The sequence below is a fragment of the Macaca fascicularis genome, chromosome 1 (assembly GCF_037993035.2).
Source record: "Macaca fascicularis isolate 582-1 chromosome 1, T2T-MFA8v1.1".
NCBI lineage: Eukaryota > Metazoa > Chordata > Mammalia > Primates > Cercopithecidae > Macaca > Macaca fascicularis.
The window spans coordinates 112,999,793-113,022,231 of record NC_088375.1 but is presented as its reverse complement, the minus strand read 5'-3'; the positions used below and the strand labels follow the sequence as shown (position 1 = coordinate 113,022,231).

General features: G+C 44.2%; 3 protein-coding genes and 1 long non-coding RNA gene across 16 annotated transcripts in view; 2 read left to right on the top strand and 2 right to left on the bottom strand.

Annotated features, from left to right (window-relative positions):
• FMO5 (flavin containing dimethylaniline monoxygenase 5) overlaps window positions 1-22,439 on the bottom strand; it is a 56,582-nt gene that overhangs the window by 29,979 nt on the left and 4,164 nt on the right. For 2 of the 9 annotated variants that reach the window (XR_012415646.1, XM_045380559.3), the window contains exons 1-2: window positions 6,371-6,565; window positions 6,095-6,270 (exon numbers count right to left, since the gene is read on the bottom strand). Coding sequence is in view for 6 of the 9 variants with exons in the window: in XM_045380559.3 (XP_045236494.1) it covers window positions 6,095-6,229 (135 nt within the window). In the remaining 3 variants the exon portion in view is untranslated. Of the gene's footprint in view, window positions 1-6,094; window positions 6,566-22,439 lie in introns of those variants that run through there. The other 7 variants (XR_012415647.1, XM_045380336.3, XR_012415645.1 and 4 more) reach the window with 5 other exon arrangements.
• LOC141407272 (uncharacterized) lies at window positions 3,246-5,387 on the bottom strand. The gene is made up of 2 exons (XR_012415698.1): window positions 4,413-5,387; window positions 3,246-4,099 (listed from the first exon to the last, which is right to left on the bottom strand). It is a non-coding gene; the product is annotated as an uncharacterized lncRNA (long non-coding RNA).
• On the top strand, window positions 12,178-16,357 carry LOC135971454 (endogenous retrovirus group K member 21 Gag polyprotein-like). 5 transcript variants are annotated; one of them, XM_073997153.1, is made up of 3 exons: window positions 12,178-12,320; window positions 15,094-15,255; window positions 15,810-16,037. In XM_073997153.1, exons 1-3 carry the CDS (start codon window positions 12,262-12,264, stop codon window positions 15,898-15,900), a joined length of 312 nt encoding a protein of 103 aa, XP_073853254.1. In that variant the 5' UTR covers window positions 12,178-12,261; the 3' UTR covers window positions 15,901-16,037. The 5 variants fall into 5 exon arrangements, with proteins under 5 accessions (XP_073853254.1, XP_065403051.1, XP_065403056.1 ...); XM_065546979.2 differs by lacking the exon at window positions 12,178-12,320 and adding an exon at window positions 12,929-13,739 and having other exon boundaries at window positions 15,904-16,092; XM_065546984.2 differs by lacking the exons at window positions 12,178-12,320; window positions 15,810-16,037 and adding exons at window positions 12,932-13,739; window positions 15,541-15,680.
• Window positions 12,327-12,967, top strand: LOC135971458 (endogenous retrovirus group K member 8 Gag polyprotein-like). Its single transcript, XM_065546996.1, has one exon. It carries the CDS (start codon window positions 12,356-12,358, stop codon window positions 12,950-12,952), a length of 597 nt encoding a protein of 198 aa, XP_065403068.1. The 5' UTR covers window positions 12,327-12,355; the 3' UTR covers window positions 12,953-12,967.

The window sequence follows — 22,439 nt, the reverse complement described above, 5'->3', positions numbered from 1 at the left end:
CGGGTGGATCACGAGGTCAGGAGATCGAGACTATCCTGGCTAACATGGTGAAACCCCGTCTCTACTAAAAATACAAAAAACTAGCCGGGCGTGGTGGCGGGCGCCTGTAGTCTCAGCTACTTGGGAGGCTGAGGTGTGAGAATGGCGTGAACCCGGGAGGCGGAGCTTGCAGTGAGCCGAGATCACGAGACACAGCGAGACTCCGTCTCAAAAAAAAAAAAAAAAAAGAAAATCCCAAAGAATTAAAAAAAAAAAAAGAAAAGAAAAAAAGAAAGAAAGAGAGAAAGAAAGAAAAAAAACTCCTAGAGCCAACAAGTGAGTACAGCGGGGTTGCAGGATACATGGTTAACATACAAAAGTTAGTTGCTTTGTTTTTGAGACAGAGTCTGGCTCTATTGCCTAGGCTGGAGTGCAGTGGCGAAATCTTGGCTCACCACAATCCCCGCCCCCTGGATGCAAGCAATTCTCCTGCCTCAGCCTCCTGAGTAGCTGGGACTACAGGCGCATGACACCATGCCCGGCTAATTTTTGCATTTTTAGTAGAGATGGGGTTTCACTATGTTGGCCAGGCTGGTCTCTATCTCCTGACCTCGTGATTCACCTGCCTTGGCATCCCAAAGTGCTGGGATTACAGGCATGAACCACTGTGCCTGGCCATTTGCTTTTTTATATACCAGAATGAACAACTGGAATTTGAAATTTTAAAAACTCCATCTATAATAATGCCCCCGAAATTACATAGTAGGTGTAAATATAAAAAAAGTATAGGATTTATAAGCATGAATTATAAAACACAGATATAAAACACAGATGAAGAAAGTCTAAGATTTAAATAAATGGAGAGATATTCCGATTTGTAGACTGGAAGATTAAATATTGTTAAGATGTCAGTTCTTTCCAACTTGACCTACAGATACAATGCAATCCCAATCAACATCCCAGCAAGCTATTTTAGAATCCAAGTTAACACATGGATTCTAAAGTTCATATGGAAAGACTGAAGGCCTAGAATAGAAGACTTTGTCCTTAGTTGTAGGCTGTGTATAGTGGCTTTGTTCCAAAGAACACAGTATGGCAAGGGAAAAACAAGGAGCAACTTTACTGTGGCAAAAACTAATAAACACTGTTTCAAGCCAGGACATCAAGGTTAACATCAATAGTGATATTATCTAGGGTTTTTATATTTTGAGGTTTTACATTTAACTTTTTAATCCATGTTGAGTTGATTTTCACATATGGCAAAAGGAAGGGATCTAGTGTCAATCTTCTGCGTATGGCTAGCAGTTATCCCAGCCCCATACAATTTATCCTTGTAACAAACTTTCATATGTACCTCCTGAACCTAAGATAAAAGTTGGAAAACGAAAAATAGAAAAGTGAAACAAACTTACACTTCAACAAAGATATATTTTGGCATATATTGAATGCTAATTTCTTACTTACAATAACATAAAATGAGTTTTAAGTTTCAAAAAAAAGAAAAAAAACAGTGGGTATAATGTTGATAGTATGTACCCTTGATGGGAGGTTAGGAGAATGGCACTTTACCTTTATAATATTCCTCACCAAAATTCATAACTGCAGTTTAACCATGAGAAAAAAATCAGATAAATCCCAACTGAGGGATATTCTACAACATATCTGACCAGTAAGTAATCATCAAAACTATCAAGGGCATCAAAAACAAGGAAAGTCTAAGAAATTTCATAGCCAAAAAGAGCCTAAGGAGATATGACTAGTAAATGTAATACGGTATCCTGGGTGGGATCCTGGAACAGAAAAAGGACACTAGGAAAAACTAAGTAAATCTGAATAAATTATGGAATTCAGTTAATAATAATGTATCAATATGGGTTCATTAATTATTTACAAATGTATCATACTAATATAAGATGTTAATAATGGGGTAACTGGACATGAGGTGTACTATAATTCTCTGTGCTATCTTCCTAATAAATTTTGTAAGTCTAAAACTGTTCTAAAATTAAGTTTGTTTAAACATGTTTGTACACAAGTATATCTTTTTTAAATTAAGGTAAATTAATGAATGGCAGGGTCATTTTGGAATTAAGATGTTTGTAAGGAGAACAGGGGAGGCACGTTCCTAACTTCTGAATTTTATTTCATTTATTCATTCAAGAGAGATTTATAAAGTCCCTCTGTAATAAAATACTTTATGAGGTACTGATAAATGCAAGCCTGTACCTGTATTCCAAAAGTTCAAAGTTTACAAAGAGTAGAGCCATGCTTTCCACAGCAGGTCTGTTGGGATCAGTGAGTGAAATGAATGACAGATCTCACCTCTTTGAGGTACTCCCATACTTCAACTCTTTTTCAAATCACTAACCACAACAAAGTGTTATCCTGTGTCAACAAAATCCTTCAAGTCCTTCGAACCACCCGACTGGACCTTACGTAAGTTTTATCACTGTGCCAATCCACTGCTTTAAAAAAGAGTGAGCACAGAGCAGTATTGGGTTAGTGAGTAGAAGAAAAAGAAGCTTCTGCTCCTGGATTTTACAATTTTCTACCATTGATGAATAAATCTTCCCTCTACACATTCTATACACTGATTATATTTCCTACCTAGGCACAAGGCTCACACATTTATTTGATCAGGAAGTCTGTGTAAGAAAAGAGAGGCCAGGCATGGTGGCTCATGCCTGTAATCCCCACACTTTGGGAGGCTGAGGTGAGTGGATCACTTGAGGTCAGGAGTTCGAGAATAGCCTGGCCAACATGATGAAACCCCGTGTTTACTAAAAATACAAGAATTAGCAAGGCGTGCTAGTATGTGTATAATTCCAGCTACTTGAGAGGCTGAGGCATGAGAATCGCTTGAACCCAGGAGGCAGAGGTTGCAGTGAGCTGAGATGACGCCACTGTACTCCAGCCTGGGTAACAGATTGAGACTCTGTCTAAAAAAGAAAAAAAAAAGAGAGAGAGAGCAGGGGATGGAAGTTGGGGTAATTGGAACTGATGGGATTGGAAGAAGTAATAAGGACAGAAGAAAGAAGAAAAATTTAAATGGGAGGAATGAGGACAGTTCGGGGCTACTGTTCCTGCCAGATTCTCAAAATCCCATGAAATAGAAACTCTCTTTGAACTGTTATTCTTAACCTGGTCTGCACATTGGAATCATCTGGGGAGCTTTAAAAAACGGAGACAGTAGAATACATGCTTGGCTCTAGAAATATAATGGTGAACCACAGGTGTGGTCTGTCGTAACAGAGGTCAGAGCATTATGATGAAACACAGCTTATTTATTTTCAAGGAAGCAGTTTATAAAGTGTTAAAATTTTGCCAAGTGGATAATCAGAAGAAAAACCTCCACATTAAGTCTTTAGCAGATAATAATTTTAAACCACATTGGAGATAAAAACCAGAAACTTGATAATCAGACAGGGTGATGGATGCCCTCCCAACCTCCTCCCATCCTTAATTGATTTCATGCCTTTTCAGTAACTGCCAAACCTGGCTAAGATGCTTAGTAAAGACACCACATGTGTGAGTCCCATCCTAGGCGTACTGAATAATAACCAACATGTAGCACTATGTTCCTGGTACTGTTGTAAGTGATTGGCATAATGATCCATTCATTTACTCCTGACAATAACTCTATTAAGTGGATACTATCATTATCCACTTCTTAAAGATGAAGAAACAGAGGTACAGAGAGGCTTAATGATGTGCCCAAGGTCACACTGCTAGTAGGTGACAGAAATAACGTTTGAGTTTAAGACTGCGTTCTTAACCTCCATACCATATTGTGGCCAGATTTTAAGAGCAGAATTTTCTGCTGTTTACTAAAAACAACGGGCTTTTTGCCCATGTCCAAGACTGATGATGATATAGGTATGCAGGTCAGCCAAGGGGATCCACTCCAGATCTGAATAAGGACCATTGTCACATAAAATTGGTCCCCAAAACAGAGTCAGGGTGCAAGAGGATTGTATTTCTGTTCAACTAAGAAATGCTATAAAGCCACTTTTATGTAGCTGGCCAATACTGTGTTAGTTTTTATGAAATATGAAATGTAAAACTTATCTAGGGCACCTCAATACTATTCACTGTTCAGAAAGCTAGCTTAAAAGCAAACCTGGCCGGGCGCGGTGGCTCAAGCCTGTAATCCCAGCACTTTGGGAGGCCGAGACGGGCGGATCACGAGGTCAGGAGATCGAGACCATCCTGGCTAACACGGTGAAACCCCGTCTCTATTAAGAAATACAAAAAAAATTAGCCGGGCGAGGTGGCGGGCGCCTGTAGTCCCAGCTACTCGGGAGGCTGAGGCCGGAGAATGGCGTGAACCCGGGAGGCGGAGCTTGCAGTGAGCTGAGATCCGGCCACTGCACTCCAGCCTGGGTGACAGAGCGAGACTCCGTCTCAAAAAAAAAAAAAAAAAAAAAGCAAACCTGTTCTCCTCTAGCCACCCAAGATGCCAATAGGAAAGAAGGCTAAGGAAAAGAAGGCGGCCCCCACCCCTGCTATCGTGAAGAAGCAGGAAGCCAAAAATGTTGCAAATCCTCTGTTTGAGAAAAAGCCTAAGAATTTTGGCATTGGACAGGACATCCAGCCCCAAAGGGACCTCACTCTGTTTGTCAAATGGCTCCCCTGTATCAGTTTGTAGCAGCAAAGAGCTATCCTTCTATAAGCTGCTGAAAGAACTTCCTGCCATTAACCAGTTCACCCAGGTCTTGCACTGCCAAACAGCTACTGACTGCTTATGGGGGCCCACAATCACAGACCAGAGACAAAACGAGAGAAGTAGAGACTACTGTCCTGGACTGTGAAGAAAGCTGCTGGCAAAGGGGATATCCCATCCAGACACCACCCCGTCTCTCCAGCAGGGGTTAACACAATCACCACCTTGGTGGAGAACAAGAAGACTCAGCTGGTGGTGATGGCACACGATGCGGATCCCATAGAGCTGGTTGTCTTCCTGCCTGCCCTGTGTCCCAAAATGGGGGTCCCTTACTGCATTATCAGGGGGAAGTTAAGATTGAGATGTCTAGTCCACGGGAAGACCTGCACGACGTTGCCTTCACACAGGTTCACTAGGAAGACAAAGGAGATGTGGCTAAGTTGGTGGCAGTTTTCAGAACCAATTACATGGACAGATATGATGAGATTCGCTGCCACTGGGGAGGCAATGTCCTGGGTCCTAAATCTGTCGCTTGAATCACCAAGCTGGAAAAGGGAAAGGTGAAAGAAGTTGCCACTAAACTGGGTTAAATGTATACTGCTGAATTTTCTGTAAATAAAAATAATAAAAATTATCCTTCAAAAAGTGAAAAAATAAAAATAAGGCCAGGCGCGGTGGCTGAAGCCTGTAATCCCAGCACTTTGGGAGGCCGAGGCGGGTGGATCACGAGGTCAGGAGATCGAGACTATCCTGGCTAACATGGTGAAACCCCGTCTCTACTAAAAATACAAAAAACTAGCCGGGCGTGGTGGCGGGCGCCTGTAGTCTCAGCTACTTGGGAGGCTGAGGCGGGAGAATGGCGTGAACCCGGGAGGCGGAGCTTGCAGTGAGCCGAGATCACGCCACTGCACTCCAGCCTGGGAGACACAGCGAGACTCCGTCTCAAAAAAAAAAAAATAAATAAAAAATAAAATAAAATAAAATAAAAGCAAACTCAGCAAACCCAACGCATGTCAGTTTGGAGATCAATAAAGATGGCTGGTATTCTTTGGAATATAATAAGTTTAACTGTCTTTTTTATTTTATTTTTTTCTCGAGACGGAGTCTCGCTCGGTCACCCAGGCTGGAGTGCAATCTTGGCTCACTGCAAGCTCCGCCTCCCGGGTTCACCCCATTCTCTTGCCTCAGCCTCTCTAGTAGCTGGGACTACAGGCGCCCGCCACTACGCCTGGCTAATTTTTTTTGTATTTTTAGTAGAGATGGGGTTTCACGTGTTAGCCAGGATGGTCTCGATCTCCTGACCTCGTGATCCGCCCGTCTCGGCCTCCCAAAGTGCTAGGATTACAGGCGTGAGCCACCGGGCCGGCCACCTGACACTGTTAAGATAAACTGTAGTATGCACCTAGTTGCAGGGAGGGTTTCAAGTATTAAGGGAGTAGGAGATGTATGTACCTGGAACCTCCAGAGCCCTCCGATGTCATCAGTCCTTTCAAAGCAGACAGGTTCCAGGCCTTCTTCTACGCAGCACTTGATGGAAGAGAGCCCGCTCACTCCTCCCCCAATCACAGCAATTCTTTTCTTTGTCATGATCTCCAGAGATCTTCACCTGTGGGTCAATGTCGCCTATCCTAAAGAAAAGATGACAAAAGACAAAAAGCACACATCGGTCAACATTTTTCAAGGAAGACCTTGGCCATGGCATTCGAATAAATTGTGTACAAGAGCTGCCTTGAGGAGGACAGATTCGACGGTCCTCTTCACTAGAGGAAATCCCTCTGCTGGCACGCGGGAGCCCTGCGCCTGCGAAACCCAGAGCCGGGAGTGCTCTGCTGCGGTACCGGATCTCACCGCCTTTCCCGAAGCCCTCAACAGACCCTTCAGCTGCGATCAGGAGGCGACTCAACAGCCTGCTGTTGTCAAATCAGTATAAACCAATAGTATACAAACAGCGAGAGCCAACGGGGAGGGGCTGTAGCGCTCCACCTCCTTTCAGAGACTACTCCCCCGCCCACTCAGCGGCACCCATTCTCCCTCCCTTGATGGGAATGAAACGTGGGCTGAAGCTGCTTTGGGCGAAAAAGTTAATCCTACAACTTCTTTATATTTCAGCTGCTGTTGCCAGGACTCTCAACTACTTTCTCTGAAAACAGAGTGCCCCCTAGTCCCATCTGTGCTCGCCTCTGCATCCACTTTTAACTTCCTGGTTTTTGCCTTTAACTGACAAACACTTCCTAGTGAAAAGAAAACTGTCAACAACCCCAAAGCAAGTTCTGCTCCAAATGCTTCAGTGAACACCTACCCCTCAGGTGATCTGTTCAAACAGATGACCCTGCCCCCGCTTCCGTCCCCGCCTCGCCTATACCTCTCTCCTCCCCTCCTCACAATCTGGATCTAAGAATCTATACTTCTGGTAGAAATTTACTTTTAAAACCCCGTGCACTGAGCTGAGTGCTGGAACATAGTGAGGAATGCATTGTTTCCTACTCAGAGGCGCTTACAGTTTAGTGGAGACCAAAACATAAGCAGATAATTTTAATGAAATAAAAGTATTTTTAATAGTGCTTTCCTACAGTTAGATGAGTAACCAAACATACAAAATATCCACTTCTAAAATGTAACTTTTCAAATATAAAGTCATGTAGAACCACCGATATAATAGAAACAAGATTGCAGGCACTGGCCTAGAACAAGGGCCCATCCCGCCAAGGGTTCTATTTGACAGATGTGAGGGGTTGTAAGAGGCATGGATTGTGACTCATGCCTTGGATCCTTGCTCACCTTCTACCACTCCCTGAGTCAGTTTTGCTCTTCTAATCTGCACCTGCTAATCTTGGACTTTTACATGAGGCAACTGATACTTTGTTTGTGCCACTGAATTTTTTGTTGTATTTATAGCAATTTAGCGGACTCTAATTAACATGAATATGTTTTGGAACTGTCAAACTTTTTTTTTTTTTTTGAAACAAGGTCTCACTCTGGCACTTGGGCTGGAGTGCATGGTGAAATCATGGCTCACTGCAGCCTCTATCTCCTGGGTTCAAGCAATCCTCCCACCTCAGCCTCCTGAGTAGGGACTGCAGCTGTGTGCCACCACATCTGGTAATTTTCGTATTTTTTGTAGAAATGAGGTTTCACTATGTTGCTTAAGCTGGTCTTGAACTCCTGGGCTCAAGTGATCCACCTGCCTTGGCCTCCCAAAGTGCTAGGATAACAGGCATGACCAACAAGGCCAGCCTGTAAAATATTTTAAAGACTACTATCTTTCACAAAAGCGTTCAGCTATAAGTGTGAATTTATACTAAAATAGTATCTTTTAAAAGTAAAATTCTGAAGACAGTGTTTCAACACAACCATTTTATATGCTGGACGTTAACTTAAAATGAATTATTTGTAAATTGGATAATTTTGAATGCACTAGAAGAAATGCCTAAAGGAAAACATGAATACTTTTATAAACTGAGTATTAATTTCTTCCTACTGAATCAGTTTTACAAATAATGCAAGAATTACTTTTAAAATCTAGTAAACAATGTAATTTTATTTTAATGTCCCCCTACTTCAATTGTGTCTTATAATCAATTGCTTTCGAATGTAGCAAATATGTTTTGTGTTGTTTTAAAAATTACTTACATAATGTTTTAAACCTTGACTCAAATTTTCTCTCTCAGCTAGCTGACAATTTGCAAGTGAGTCAATTTCTTCATTGACCAATAACTTGATACACCCAAATTAATATACAGACTCAACTCAATTACTCATGCTATTACAAAAGAGCAATATTATGAGTGAGAAATAACAATGACTAATTCCAAGATAACATATGAGGCTTTTGAAGGAGTGTATGGGTATGGATGCACATGCATGTGGAACTGGGTTTGCAGAATTTCTGCAAAGGCCCATCCCAGGAAGAGCTTTCAAACAATACAGTCTCACTTCTACTCAGATGCTATCCTGTTTTCCAATTCTATTACATTTGCATTTTGCCTATATTCATTCAGCAAACAGTCTCTTTTGGAGGCCACTTTTTTTTTTTTTTTTTGAGATGGAGTCTCACTCTGTCGCCCAGGCTGGAGTGCAGTGGTGTGATCTTGGCTCATTGCAAGCTCCATGGAGGCCACTTTTAAATGGCATCTTTGTAAGATAGAATAGGCTTGAAGCTTCTTTGAGGGACAGCTGCCAAGGAAAGGTACCTGACAAGCATTGGACTGTGACATGAGTGAGAAATATACTTTTGCTGAGTTAAAATGTGGAGAGCTATTTGTTCAGTAGTAAACCCTTAATAAGTCAATCCTGACTAGTGCAAGAGTCATTTCTAGCACAGCATCTGTTGGGAAACAGCTGAGTGTTGGGAAGAAAGCCGAGGCAGGGCTTGCATGTCTGACATAATGTCCTCTGCAATGTGTGTAGACTTGCTGGCTCCTTGCTTCTAGCCCTCCAAGCTCCTAGATTGATTGTATTCCCATTATCTCAAATAGCAGAATATGTTCCATATAAATGCTAAACCGTCACAGCTGTAGATCATGAGCCTGCCCTTTTGACCCCCACATTCTCACCACCTGTTTCTCTGTTGGATTACCAATAAATAGCGTGGGCTCCCAGAGCTCGCGGCCTTCGCAGCCTCCACAATCGCAATGGCCCCCTGGTCTCACTTTACTTCTCAAACTGTCTTTTCTCAGTCCTTTGACTCTGCCAGACTTCGTCGCCCCTACGACGGGGTGTTGGATTTGATCTCCCCAACATCATCCATTCTATGCCTGCTATGTGCTAGGTACTTTGTTACTCAGAGAGGAGGAAGGGAAAGTGCATATCTGAAAAGGATGAGGAGATAAATCACAGACATCACGGTAGGCTGAAAACATGGTCCCCAAAGATACCCATGTCCTAAGCTGCAGAACCTATGGATGTTATAAGATAATACATGTAAAGTGCCCACACATGGCCTGGCACGTAGTTGGAGTTCAAGTATTAGTCGGCATTAATTGTAAAGAATTATTTTATTTTCTAACTTAAAAATGTTTTCACTAATTTATTTTGAATTGACAAATAACAATTGTCTATATTTATGGAATAATAGTGAAAAATTTAAAATGACTTCATAAATGTTCATCAAGATGGGGAAGGACTATATTACATATTTAATGAGATGAATTTATACTGACATGAAAAAATTAGGAAAGATTTTAACCAGCATGGCCCTTATTTCATTTGTATAGCTTCCAGGGCAGAGGGTAGGAACAATCTGGGCAAGCACATTTAAAGCTTCAACTCATATGCTAGGGTAAATCACATTCACTCATATTCCACTGGCCAAGGCAAATCACAGGGGTTCTTCCTAGTAGGAAGCACTGCAACTCATATGACTAAGGGCATAAATGTATAACCATCTTATGGAGAGAAAGTGGATAGTTAGGAACAGTAATACAATCTATCAAAGCTGGTTAGAGGCTACCATGGAGTAGATATCCCACAGTGTGTGTGTGTGTGTGTGTGTGTGTGTGTGTGTGTGTTTCTGTTTACCTTTATGATATGACCCATATCTGTGGGCCACACATATGGGGAAAACACTATGCCTGTAGACACCCCAAGCAAATGAGATTACCATGGAACCTCAATAATGAGGGATAACTTGCAATTTCTTAAGTCTCCACTGATGAGATGCGGATATTTGAGTGACCCCCAGGCTCATTCCCAAGTAAAGGTTTTTGATCCTTCATAATACCTTGGACTTTCAAATTTGTATTTAGTTTCTTGTGAAAAAAAGTTGCATTTAATTTTTACAACAGCATTATAGGATAGCTACTATTATCCTTATAATTTACTACGCATTATGGACCTTTCAGAAGCACTCTGATTATTAAAATCCTCTAATTAGGAAGACTAATTATACATGCCATTTTTGAGCAGTTTGAGGGGATAGAGGTGGGGGAACTTCCTTGCATCGAAGTTATAACTATGCCTCAGGGATAGATACATGTGCAACAGAACCCAGAACAGGTATGCTCATTTTTCAAACCTAAAACCCAGGCTTTGTAGGATTAGGGCAAAAAAAATGGCTTTGGATTCTTGTCAATCAGAGGAGGAAGAAGGTCATAGAGAGTTCTTAGGGTCATAATTTTACATTGCCTAAAAATATTTTAGAGTAGGCTGAATCATGAGAAACATTTCGGCTTGACATGGTTATATTATGGAGACAACCTGTCCCCTACATGGAAATATTGTCCTGGGATTCTTGGGGTGTTGCCTTGTCAGACAGAAACCTCTGTGGCCATTGGGGCACAAGTTTTGCTCGAGCCTGTTGGGCTTGTTCGGTCCATTCAGCCTGGCAGGCTGTACTTGGCTTGTGCTACCAGCCTGGATCCCATGCCTGCCAAGGGCCAGCCAGATGCAGAGCAGAGAGGGGTATGTGAGCAAACGTGGGGTCCAGCTACTGTGCACAGCCAGGCATGCCAGCTGTGGTAAGGTGGGCAGCTCCAGGTGCCAGTATGGGCACCGACTCCCTGTGAGGCTGCAGCTGGACCAGATGTACCACAAGCAGCTTTCATGGCTGGCACTGGGGAATGCAGTGGTGCCTGGAAGCTTGGAGATGCCAGGAGCTACAGAACCCCAAAGAGGGTGTCACAGCCCTGGCTTGGTGAGCTCCTAGGTCTGGGCTTCCCAAAGGGCTGCAGCTCCTCTCTCCTTCTCTCTTCTGTCCTTCTTGTTGCCCACAAGGTGGCAAACAATGGGCATGTTTCATCCCTGTTTGTGTTACAACTCTTTTTGGGTCCTGAGTTCTTGTCCTGCGTCCAGGTAGAATGAGGTAAGTGGACAAGTGGAGGGTGAGCAAGGTGAAGAAGAACTTTATTGAGTGACAGATGTGGGGAAAAGAAAGAAAGATCAGCCTGTTACTATGTCTATATAGAAAGAAGTAGACATAAGAGACTCCATTTTGTTCTGTATTTGAGATGCTGTTAATCTGTGACCCTACCCCCAACCTTGTCCTTGCAAGAGACATGTGCTGTAGTGACTCCAGGTTTAATGGATTTTGGGCTGTGCAGGATGTGTCTTTGTTAAACAAGTGCCTGAGGGCAGCTTGCTGGTTAAAAGTCATCACCATTCTCTTAATTTCAACTACCCAGGGACACGTACACGGCCAAAGGTCGCAGGGACCTCTGCCTAGGAAAGCTAGGTATTGTCCAAGGTTTCTCCCCATGTGATAGGCTGAAACAATGCTGCTAAAAGGTTTATGGAGATGTTTGCATATGCATCTCAAGGCACAGCATTTTCCTTTAAACTTATTCATGTCCCAGACTTTTTTTTGTTCATATGTCTTACTGCCGATTTCCTCCCTACAATGATCCTATTGTCCTGCCACTCCCTTATCTTTAAGATGGTAAAGATAATTATCAATAAATACCAAGGGAACTCAGAGACCGGGCCAGTGTGGGTCCTCTGTAAGCTGAGTGCGGGACCCCTGGGCCCACTTTCTCTTTCTCTATACTTTGTCTCTATGTCTCATTTCTTTTCTCAAGTCTCTCGTTCCACCTAACGAGAAACACCCACAGGTGTGGAGGGGCAGGCCACCCCTTCATCTGGTGCCCAACGTGGAAGCTTTCTCTAAGGTGAAGGTACGCTGGAGCATGGTCATTGAGTACAAGTCAATGAGAGACTCCCGAGTACGTCTACAGTCAGCCTTGCGGTAAGCTTGTGCGCTCGGAAGAACCTAGGTTAACAATGGGGCAAACTAAAAGTAAATATGCCTTTTATCGCAGCTTTATTAAAATTCTCTTAAAAAGAGGGGGAGTTAAAGTCTCTACCAAAAATCTAATTACGCTATTTCAAACAATAGAACAGTTTTGTCTATGGTTTCCGGAACAGGGAACTTTAGATCTAAAAGACTGGGAAAAAATTGGCAAAGAATTAAAACAAGCAAGTAGGGAAGGTAAAATCATTCCGCTCACAGTATGGAATGATTGGGTCATTATTAAAGTAGCTTTAGAACCATTTCAAACAGAAGAAGATAGCGTTCCAATTTCTGATGTCCCTAAAAGCTGTGCAGTAGATTGTGAAAAAGAGGCAGGGATAGAATCCCGAAAAGGAAAAGAAAGTTCCCATTGTAAATGTGTAGCAGAGCCGGTAATGGCTCAGTCAGTGCAAAATGTTGACGATAATCAATTACAGGAGGTAGTGTATCCTGAAACGTTAAAATTAGAAGAAAAAGGTCCAGAATTAGCAGAGCCATCAGAGTCTAAACCACAATGGCCAACTCCTTTTACAGCAGCTCAGATGCCTGTAACTTTACAACCTCAAATGCAGGTTAAACAAGTATAAACTCCAAAAGAAGATCAAATAGAAAAAGATAGTCTGTCATGGCAATGCCAATCCAAATACAGTGTCCACAATATCAGCCGGTAGAAGATAAGACCCAGCCGCCAGTAGCCTATCAATACTGGCCGCCAGCCGAACTGCAGTATCGGCAGCCCCCAGAAAATCCGTATGGACAGCCAGGAACATTTCCAGTGCCACAGGGCAGGGCGCCATATCCTCAGCCACCCACCATGAGACTTAATCCTACAGCACCGCCTAGTACACAGGGTAGCGCGTTACATAAAATTATCGATGAGGCAAGAAAACAAGGAGATATTGAGGCGTGGCAATTCCCAGTAATATTAGAAGCAAGACCACCTGGAGAAGGGGCCCAAGAGAGAGAGCTTCCCGTAGCTGAAGCCAGATATAAGTCTTTTTCTATAAAAATGCTAAAAGAAATGAAAGAGGGAGTAAAACAGTATGAACCCAACTCTCCTTACATGAGAACATTATTAGATTCCATTGCTCATGGACATAGACTCATTCCTTATGATTGGGAGTGTTTGGGTGATGGAGAAGGGACAAGATGGAGGAAGGTGAACAAGATGGAGCAGTCCCTGTTGTTTCCAGGTTCTTCATCACAGATTTTCCCATACCTGGGAAAAATTCCCGTGCCTGGGAAAAGAACCAAATCAACTGAGCATGCGCAGAGTGACGTCAAGCCAGGGACACCGAAATTCAAGAAGCCACTCCTACACACACGCCCCAAACTCCTCCCCCTCCAGCTCCCAGGCATAAAAGTCCGCTGCCGGTAAGCGCCGGTGTGACTTCTTTGGCCCCCGCATTCGTGGACTGGGGAACCTCACCCGAGAGCGCCGGTGCGACTTCCCTGGCCCCCCACACCTGAGGACCAGAGAACTTCGCCCAAGAGTGTGTGCATATTTGCAATAAAAGACTGCCACTTTCTTATGTACTTTGGCCTCATGTTTAATTATTTACCTCTCCTAAAATAATTAAATTAAACAAAACACAATTTTGATAAATTAAAGGAAATTATCCAACACCCAGATGAGAACCCGGCTTCCTTCCTAAATCGCCTTACAGAGGCACTAGCCCAATTTACTCGGCAGACCCCACCTCCCCAGCCGGAGCAGCTGTCCTAGCCTCCTATTTTATCTCCCAGTCAGCCTCAGATATTCGAAAAAAGCTAAAAAAGGTTGAAGATTGAAGGGGTGGCCTGCCCCTCCACACCTGTGGGTGTTTCTCGTTAGGTGGAACGAGAGACTTGAGAAAAGAAATAAGACACAGAGACACAGTATAGAGAAAGAAAAGCGGGGGCCCAGGGGACCGGCGCTCAGCTTACAGAGGACCCACGCCGGCACCGGCCTCTGAATTCCCTTAGTATTTATAGATAATTATCTTTACCATCTTAAAGATAAGGGAGTGGCAGGACAATAGGATCATTTTTAGGGAGGAAATTAGCAGTAAGACATAAGAACAAGGATCTGTGACATGAATAAGTTTAAAGGAAAATCCTGTGCCTTGAGATAAACCTTTTAGCAACATTGTTTCATCCTATCACATGGGGATAAACCTTGGACAATACCTAGCTTTTCTAGGAACAAAGTCACACCCTGCACGCCCAAAATCCATTAAACCTTGAGTTACCACAGCACATGTCTCTTGCAAGGACAAGGTTGGGGGTAGGGTCACAGATTAACAGCATCTCAAATACAGAACAACATGGAGTCTCTTATGTCTACTTCTTTCTATATAGACACAGTAACAGGCTGATCTCTTTCTTTTCCCCACAGAAGATGGGCCTCAAACCCCCATACAGGACTTAGTAAAATCGGCCTTTAAAGTTTTTAACTCCAGAGAAGAAGCAGCTAAGGCTGCAGAGCTAGACAAGCAGAAAAGAAGGGCTGTGCTTCAGGCGCAAGCTCTAGTGGCTGCCCTCCAACCAGCGTTGCCCACTTTGCCGGCAGGGAAGACACAAGGCGAGTCTCCCAAGGGCTCCTGCTATAAATGCAGAGACCCAGTGTCCCCATACCAAGCCGGCCACTCCGTCTGGCCCATGCTTTAAGTGTGGCACAACTGGGCATTAGGCAAAACAGTGTCCAAATCCTCGCCTGCCTACTACGCCGTGCCCAACCTGCCAACAGGAAGGACACTGGAAGTCTGATTGCCCCGCCAGCAGGGCAGGCATTGCGCCTCAACGTGGTGCCTCTCCTCAAAGGCCAGAAGGTTCCTTCCAGCTCCTACACCTGGATGACGACTGACGGTGCCCACACTCGGAGACCCCGGTCACCCTCGCCGAGCCTAGGGTAAGTCTACAGATAGCGGGTAAGCCAATTTCTTTTCTTATCAATACGGAGCCTACCTATTCTGTTTTGCCAACCTATGGAGGTCCTAGCCAGCCATCCACTATCTCAGTAGTTGGGGTAGATGGTAAACCATCTAACCCTCGCCAGACCCCAATGTTAAATTACTGCCTGGACTATGCATATTTTGCCCACTCTTTCCTCATCATGCCCTCTTGTCCCACCCCCCTCTTGGGACGAGACATCTTAACCTAACTCAAAACATCTATTCCCCTTCCCTTTCTCCAGGTGACCAGTTTCTACTCAAGGATCAACACCCTCCTCAAATTTTCCCGCTTCCTCACCATTCTTCATCTTAACTTAACTGACTTTTCCCTCATAAACCCCATAGACACCCTCCTTCCCGACCCATCCCCCAACCAGTAGGTTTCCCAACTTTTTACTCTCATAGAAGACCTAGCTTGGCAAGGTGCCCTTTGTGATTTCCTAATTCCCATACTAATCCTCTGCCTTATGTTATGTCTTGCTCCCATTCTAATAAAATTTATCCGAGCCAGGGTCCAAGAGATCACCCGAGTCACCTTCAACCAAATGCTCCTGCATCCCTACACCCAACTGCCAACCTCAGACCCTAATTACGCCACTTAACAGCAGGAAGCAGCCAGACAGACAACGGCGACCCAAATTCTTATAATCAATAAGAGGTTGGACTGTTTGGGTGAGGGAGAAGGGACAAGATGGAGGAAGGTGAACAAGATGGAGCAGTCCCTGTTGTTTCCGGGTTCTTCATCACAGATTTTCCCGCGCCCGGGAAAAGAACCAAATCAACTGAGCATGCGCAGAGTGACGTCAAGCCGGGGACACCGAAATTCAAGAAGCCACTCCTACACACACGCCCCAAACTCCTCCCCCTCCAGCTCCCAGGCATAAAAGTCCGCTGCCGGTAAGCGCCGGTGTGACTTCTTCGGCGCCCGCATTCGTGGACCGGGGAACCTCACCTGAGAGCGCCGGTGCGACTTCCCTGGCCCCCCACACCTGAGGACCAGAGAACTTCGCCCGAGAGTGTGTGCATATTTGCAATAAAAGACTGCCACTTTCTTATGTACTTTGGCCTCATGTTTAATTATTTAGCTCTCCTAAATTAAATTAAATTAAACAAAACAGGGAGATTCTGGCAAAATCATCACTCTCACCCTCTCAATTTTTACAATTTAAGACTTGGTGGATTGATGGGGCACAAGTACAGGTCCGAAGAAATAGGACTGCCAATCCTCCTATTAACATAGATGCAGATCAACTATTAGGAATAGGTCAAAATTGGAGCACTGTTGACCAACAAGTAATAATGCCAAATGAGGCCATTGAGCAAATCAGGGCTATCTGCCTTAGGGCCTGGGAGAAAATCCAAGACCCAGGAACCGCCTGCCCCTCCTTTAATATAATAAGACAAGGCTCTAAAGAGCCCTACCCTGATTTTGTAGCAAGACTTCAAGATGCTGCTCAAAAGTCAATTACCGATGAAAATGCCCGTAAGGTCATAGTGGAGTTGATGGCATATGAAAACGCCAATCCTGATTGTCAATCAGCCATTAAGCCATTAAAAGGAAGGGTTCCCACAGGATCAGATGTAATCTCAGAGTACGTTAAAGCCTGCGATGGAATTGGAGGAGCTATGCATAAAGCTATGCTTATGGCTCAAGCAATCACAAGAGTTGCTTTAGGAGGACAAGTTAGAACATTTGGGGGAAGATGTTATAATTGTGGTCAAATTGGTCATCTAAAAAAGAATTGCCTAGTCTCAAATGAACAAAATGTAACAACTCAAGCTACTTCAACAACAGATAAAGAGCCACCTGGCCTATGTCCAAGATGTAAAAAGGGAAAACATTGGGGTAATCAATGTCGTTCTAAATTTGATAAAAATGGGCAACCACTGTCGGGAAACGAGAGGAGGGGCCAGCCTCAGGCCCCCCAACAAACTGGGGCATTCCCAGTTCAGCCCTTTTTTCCTCTGGGTTTTCAGGGACAACAACCCCTACTGTCACAAGTGCCTCAGGGAATAAGCCATTTACCACAGTACAGCAATTGTCCCCTCTCACAAGCGGCAGTGCAGCAGTAGATTTATGCACCATACAAGCAGTCTCTCTGCTTCCAGGGGAGCCCCCACAAAAAATCCCCACAGGAGTATACGGCCCACTGCCTGAGGGGACTGTAGGACCAATCTTAGGAAGATCAAGTTTAAATCTAAAGGGAGTTCAAATTCATACTGGTGTGGTTGATTCAGACTATAAAGGCGAAATTCAATTGGTTATTACTTCCTCAATTCCTTGGAGTGCCAATCCAGGAGACAAGATTGCTCAACTATTACTCCTGCCTTATATTAAAGTTGGAAACAGTGAGATAAAAAGAACAGGAGGGTTTGGAACCACTGATCCGGCAGGGAAGGTTGCATATTGGGCAAGTCAGGTCTCTAAGAGCAGACCTGTGTGTAAGGCCATTATTCAAGGAAAACAGTTTGAAGGGTTGGTAGACACTGGAGCAGATATCTCTGTCATTGCTTTAAATCAGTGGCCAAAAAAATTGGCCTAAACAAAAGGCTGTTACAAGACTTGTCGGTGTAGGCACAGCTTCAGAAGTGTATGAAAGTACTATGATTTTACATTGTTTAGGACCAGGTAATCAAGAAAGTACTGTTCAGCCAATGATTACTTCAATTCCTGTTAATCTATGGGGTCGAGATTTATTACAACAATGGGGTGCGGAAATCATTATGCCCGCTCCATTATACAGCCCCACAAGTCAAAAAATCATGATTAAGATGGGATATATACCAGGAAAGGGATTAGGAAAAAATGAAAATGGCATTAAAGTCCCAATTGAGACTGAGAAAAATCAAGAAAGAAAAGGAATAGGGTATCCTTTTTAAGGGCGGCCACTGTAGAGCCTCCTGAACCCATTCCATTAACTTGGAAAACAGAAAAACCGGTATGGGTAAATCAGTGGCCGCTACCGAAGCAAAAACTGGAGGCTTTACATTTATTAGCAAAAGAACAATTAGAAAAGGGACACACTGAGCCTTCATTCTCACCCTGGAATTCTCCTGTATTTGTAATTCAAAAAAAATCAGGCAAATGGCATATGTTAATGGACTTAAGAGCAGTAAATGCTGTAATTCAACCCATGGGGCCTCTTCAACCCGGATTGCCCTCTCCGGCCATGATCCCAAAAGACTGGCCTTTAATTATAATTGATCTTAAGGATTGCTTTTTTACCATTCCTCTGGCAGAGCAAGATGGTGAAAAATTTGCCTTTACTATACCAGCCATAAATAATAAAGAACCAGCCACCAGGTTTCAGTGGAAAGTGTTACCTCAGGGAATGCTTAATAGTCCAACTATTTGTCAAACTTTCGTAGGTCAAGTCCTTCAACCACTTAGTTAAACAAAAAGAAGGGGGAGACAGTAAGGAGTATACCACTCCTCAGATGCAGCTTAATCTAGCACTCTATACTTTAAATTTTTTAAACATTTATAGAAATCAGACTACTACTTCTGCAGAACAACATCTTACTGGTAAAAAGAACAGTCCACATGAAGGAAAACTGATTTGGTGGAAAGACAACAAAAATAAGACATGGGAAATAGGGAAGGTGATAATCTGGGGAAGAGGTTTTGCTTGTGTTTCACCAGGAGAAAATCAGCTTCCTGTTTGGATACCCACTAAACATTTGAAGTTCTACAATGAACCCATCGGAGATGCAAAGAAAAGCACCTCCACGGAGACGGAAACACTGCAATCAAGCACCATTGACTCGCATGATGAACCAAGTGATGATATCAGAAGAACAGATGAAGTCACCACGCACCAAGAAGGCGGAGCTGCCGACCTGGGCACAGTTAAAGAAACTGACACTGTTAGCTGGAAAAAGCCTAGCTAGCACAAAGGTGACACAAACCCCAGAAAAAATGCTGCTTACAGCTTTAATGATTCTATCAATGGTGGTAAGTCTCCCCACGCCTGCAGGAGCAGCTGCAGCTAATTATACCTACTGGGCCTATGTGCCTTTCCCGCCCTTAATTCGGGCAGTCACATGGATGGAGAATCCTATTGAAGTATATGTTAATAATGGTGTGTGGGTACCTGGTCCCACAGATGATCGTTGCCCTGCCAAACCGGAGGAAGAAGGAATGATGATAAATATTTCCACTGGGTATCGTTATCCTCCTATTTGCCTAGGGAGAGCACCAGGATGTTTAATGCCTGCTATTCAAAATTGGTTGGTAGAAGTACCTACTGTCAGTCCCACCAGTAGATTACTTATCACATGGTAAGAAGAGAAGATGATCTCACTTTAGACATTTCTAAATTACAAGAACAAATTTTTGAAGCCTCTCAAAGTCACTTAAATATTGTGCCTGGAGCTGAGGCGTTAGATCAAGTGGCAAAAAATCTTTATGGATTAAACCCCACGACTTGGATTAAGTCTATTGAGAACTCTACTGCAGTAAATTTTGGAATTATGTGTCTCTGTTTAATCGGCTTGTTTTTAGTGTGCCGAACCAGTCGAAGAATCCTGCGTCAAAATCGAGAGAATGAACAAGCCTTCATCGCCATGGCACATTTATATAGAGAAAAAGGGAGAAAGAATGTTGCGGGAAGTCAGGGACCTTGAACGCAGGGACCAGCTGAAGCCACGGCAGAAAAACATAAAATGTGAAGATTTCATGGACATTTATTAGTTCTCCAAAATTAATACTTTTGTAATTTCTTATGTCTGTCTTTACTTTAATCTCTTAATCCCATCATCTTCTTTGTAAACTGAGGAGGATATATGTCACCTCAGGACCCTGTGATGATTGCCTTAACTGCACAAATTGTTTGTGGAGCATGTGTGTTTGAACAATATGAAATCTGGGCATCTTGAAGAAAGAATAAGATAACAGCAATGTTCAGGGAACAAGGGAGGCAACCTTGAACTGGCCGCCAGTGAGCCGGACGGAACAGAGCCATATTTCTTCTCTTTTCTTATGCAAATAGGAGAAATATCACTGAATTCTTTTTCTCAGCAAGGAACATCCCTGAGAAAGAGAATGTGTTCTAAGGGTAGGCCTATAAACGACCCCCTTGGAAGCGTGCCGCCTTTTACGGTTGAAGCCGAAGGGAATAAGCCCCGGCCTCCTGTAGTGCTCTCTGGCTTATTAGGACGAGGAAATTCCCACCTAATAAATTTTGGTCAGACAGGTTGTCTGCTCTCAAACCCTGTTTCCTGATAAGATGTTATCAATGACAATGCATGCTCAAAATTTTATTTTTAATTTTAATTGTAACACCATCCTGTGATCTCATCCTGCCTCCACTTGCTTTGTGATATTCTATTACTTTGTGAAGTACGTAATCTCGGTGTCATGATGACAATGGTGGTTTTGTTGAAAAGAAAAGAGGGGGCCGGGCGCGGTGGCTCAAGCCTGTAATCCCAGCACTTTGGGAGGCCGAGACGGGCGGATCACGAGGTCAGGAGATCGAGACCATCCTGGCTAACACGGTGAAACCCCGTCTCTATTAAGAAATACAAAAAACTAGCCGGGCGAGGTGGCAGGCGCCTGTAGTCCCAGCTACTCGGGAGGCTGAGGCCGGAGAATGGCGTGAACCCGGGAGGCAGAGCTTGCAGTGAGCTGAGATCCGGCCACTGCACTCCAGCCTGGGCGACAGAGCGAGACTCCGTCTCAAAAAAAAAAAGGAAAAGAAAAGGGGGAAATGTGGGGAAAAGAAAGAAAGATCAGCCTGTTACTGTGTCTATATAGAAAGAAGTAGACATGAGACTCCATTTTGTTCTGTATTTGAGATGCTGTTAATCTGTGACCCTACCCCCAACCTTGTCCTTGCAAGAGACATGTGCTGTAGTGACTCCAGGTTTAATGGATTTTGGGCTGTGCAGGATGTGTCTTTGTTAAACAAGTGCCTGAGGGCAGCTTGCTGGTTAAAAGTCATCACCATTCTCTTAATTTCAACTACCCAGGGACACGTACACGGCCAAAGGTCGCAGGGACCTCTGCCTAGGAAAGCTAGGTATTGTCCAAGGTTTCTCCCCATGTGATAGGCTGAAACAATGCTGCTAAAAGGTTTATGGAGATGTTTGCATATGCATCTCAAGGCACAGCATTTTCCTTTAAACTTATTCATGTCCCAGACGTTTTTTTTGTTCATATGTCTTACTGCCGATTTCCTCCCTACAATGATCCTATTGTCCTGCCACTCCCTTATCTTTAAGATGGTAAAGATAATTATCAATAAATACTAAGGGAACTCAGAGACCGGGCCAGTGTGGGTCCTCTGTAAGCTGAGCGCCGGTCCCCTGGGCCCACTTTCTCTTTCTCTATACTTTGTCTCTATGTCTCATTTCTTTTCTCAAGTCTCTCGTTCCACCTAACGAGAAACACCCACAGGTGTGGAGGGGCAGGCCACCCCTTCAACAGAACAGCTCAGAGGAGACCCACATTGGGTAGCTCCTCTCCACATGGTGGTTATCCCATTGAGTGTTCAGTTCTCAGCAAAGACAAGACCCTGGAGTGGATAGCTCCTCTCTGCAGCTGGTAGTCCCAGCGTCTACTCAGCTCTCACAGAGAGGAGACCCTGGAGTAAGCAGCTGCTTTCCTCAGCTGGTAGGTCATCATCATCTCCTCAGCTCTCAGCAGAGAGGAGACCCTGGGGTGGGTAGCTCCTCTCCGTGGCCGGTCATCCCATTGTCTCAAGTCTGACTGAGTCTGGGGCCTTTGCAGGCCTCAGAGGAGAGGAAGTGCACACCTACTGGTCCATAGGCACTCAGATAAAACACCACAAGTTCTCACTCTTGTCTTTGGGACCAGCATCCCAGCCTCCAGGCTTCAGGCCCCACCCAGCTTGAGGGTACGTCTTCACCAGTGACCTGCTCCCTTCCTGCCTCCTGCTGCCATTCATGGCACCCAGACTGTTCGTGCAAAGGGGCACCTGCAGGCAAGCACAGAGGCTGAGCTGCCCTCAGCACCCCCTCGCCCTCCCTCCCATGCTGGCACCCAAAGTCCAGAGGGGGCCAAAGCCACATGTCAGTGCTGCCTGGATGGGCGCACACCCAGCCAGGCTGCGACAGCACCCAGCCTCAGCTCCAACCTTGCTCTGGGAATGGAGCGGGTGCTGGGAGCAGGGAGAGGCCA

What these genes read in the sequence shown, in the direction of transcription:
- LOC135971458 (XM_065546996.1), top strand. Translation starts at nt 12,356, where the DNA reads ATGGGGCAAACTAAAAGTAAATATGCCTTTTATCGCAGCTTTATTAAA.
- LOC135971454 (XM_065546978.2), top strand. Translation starts at nt 12,991, where the DNA reads ATGGCAATGCCAATCCAAATACAGTGTCCACAATATCAGCCGGTAGAA. An exon ending in GGCATAAAAGTCCGCTGCCG is followed by an intron (nt 13,740 to 15,093) that starts GTAAGCGCCGGT and finishes ACCTGCCAACAG; the next exon opens with GAAGGACACTGGAAGTCTGA. An exon ending in TCACCCTCGCCGAGCCTAGG is followed by an intron (nt 15,256 to 15,809) that starts GTAAGTCTACAG and finishes TATCCGAGCCAG; the next exon opens with GGTCCAAGAGATCACCCGAG.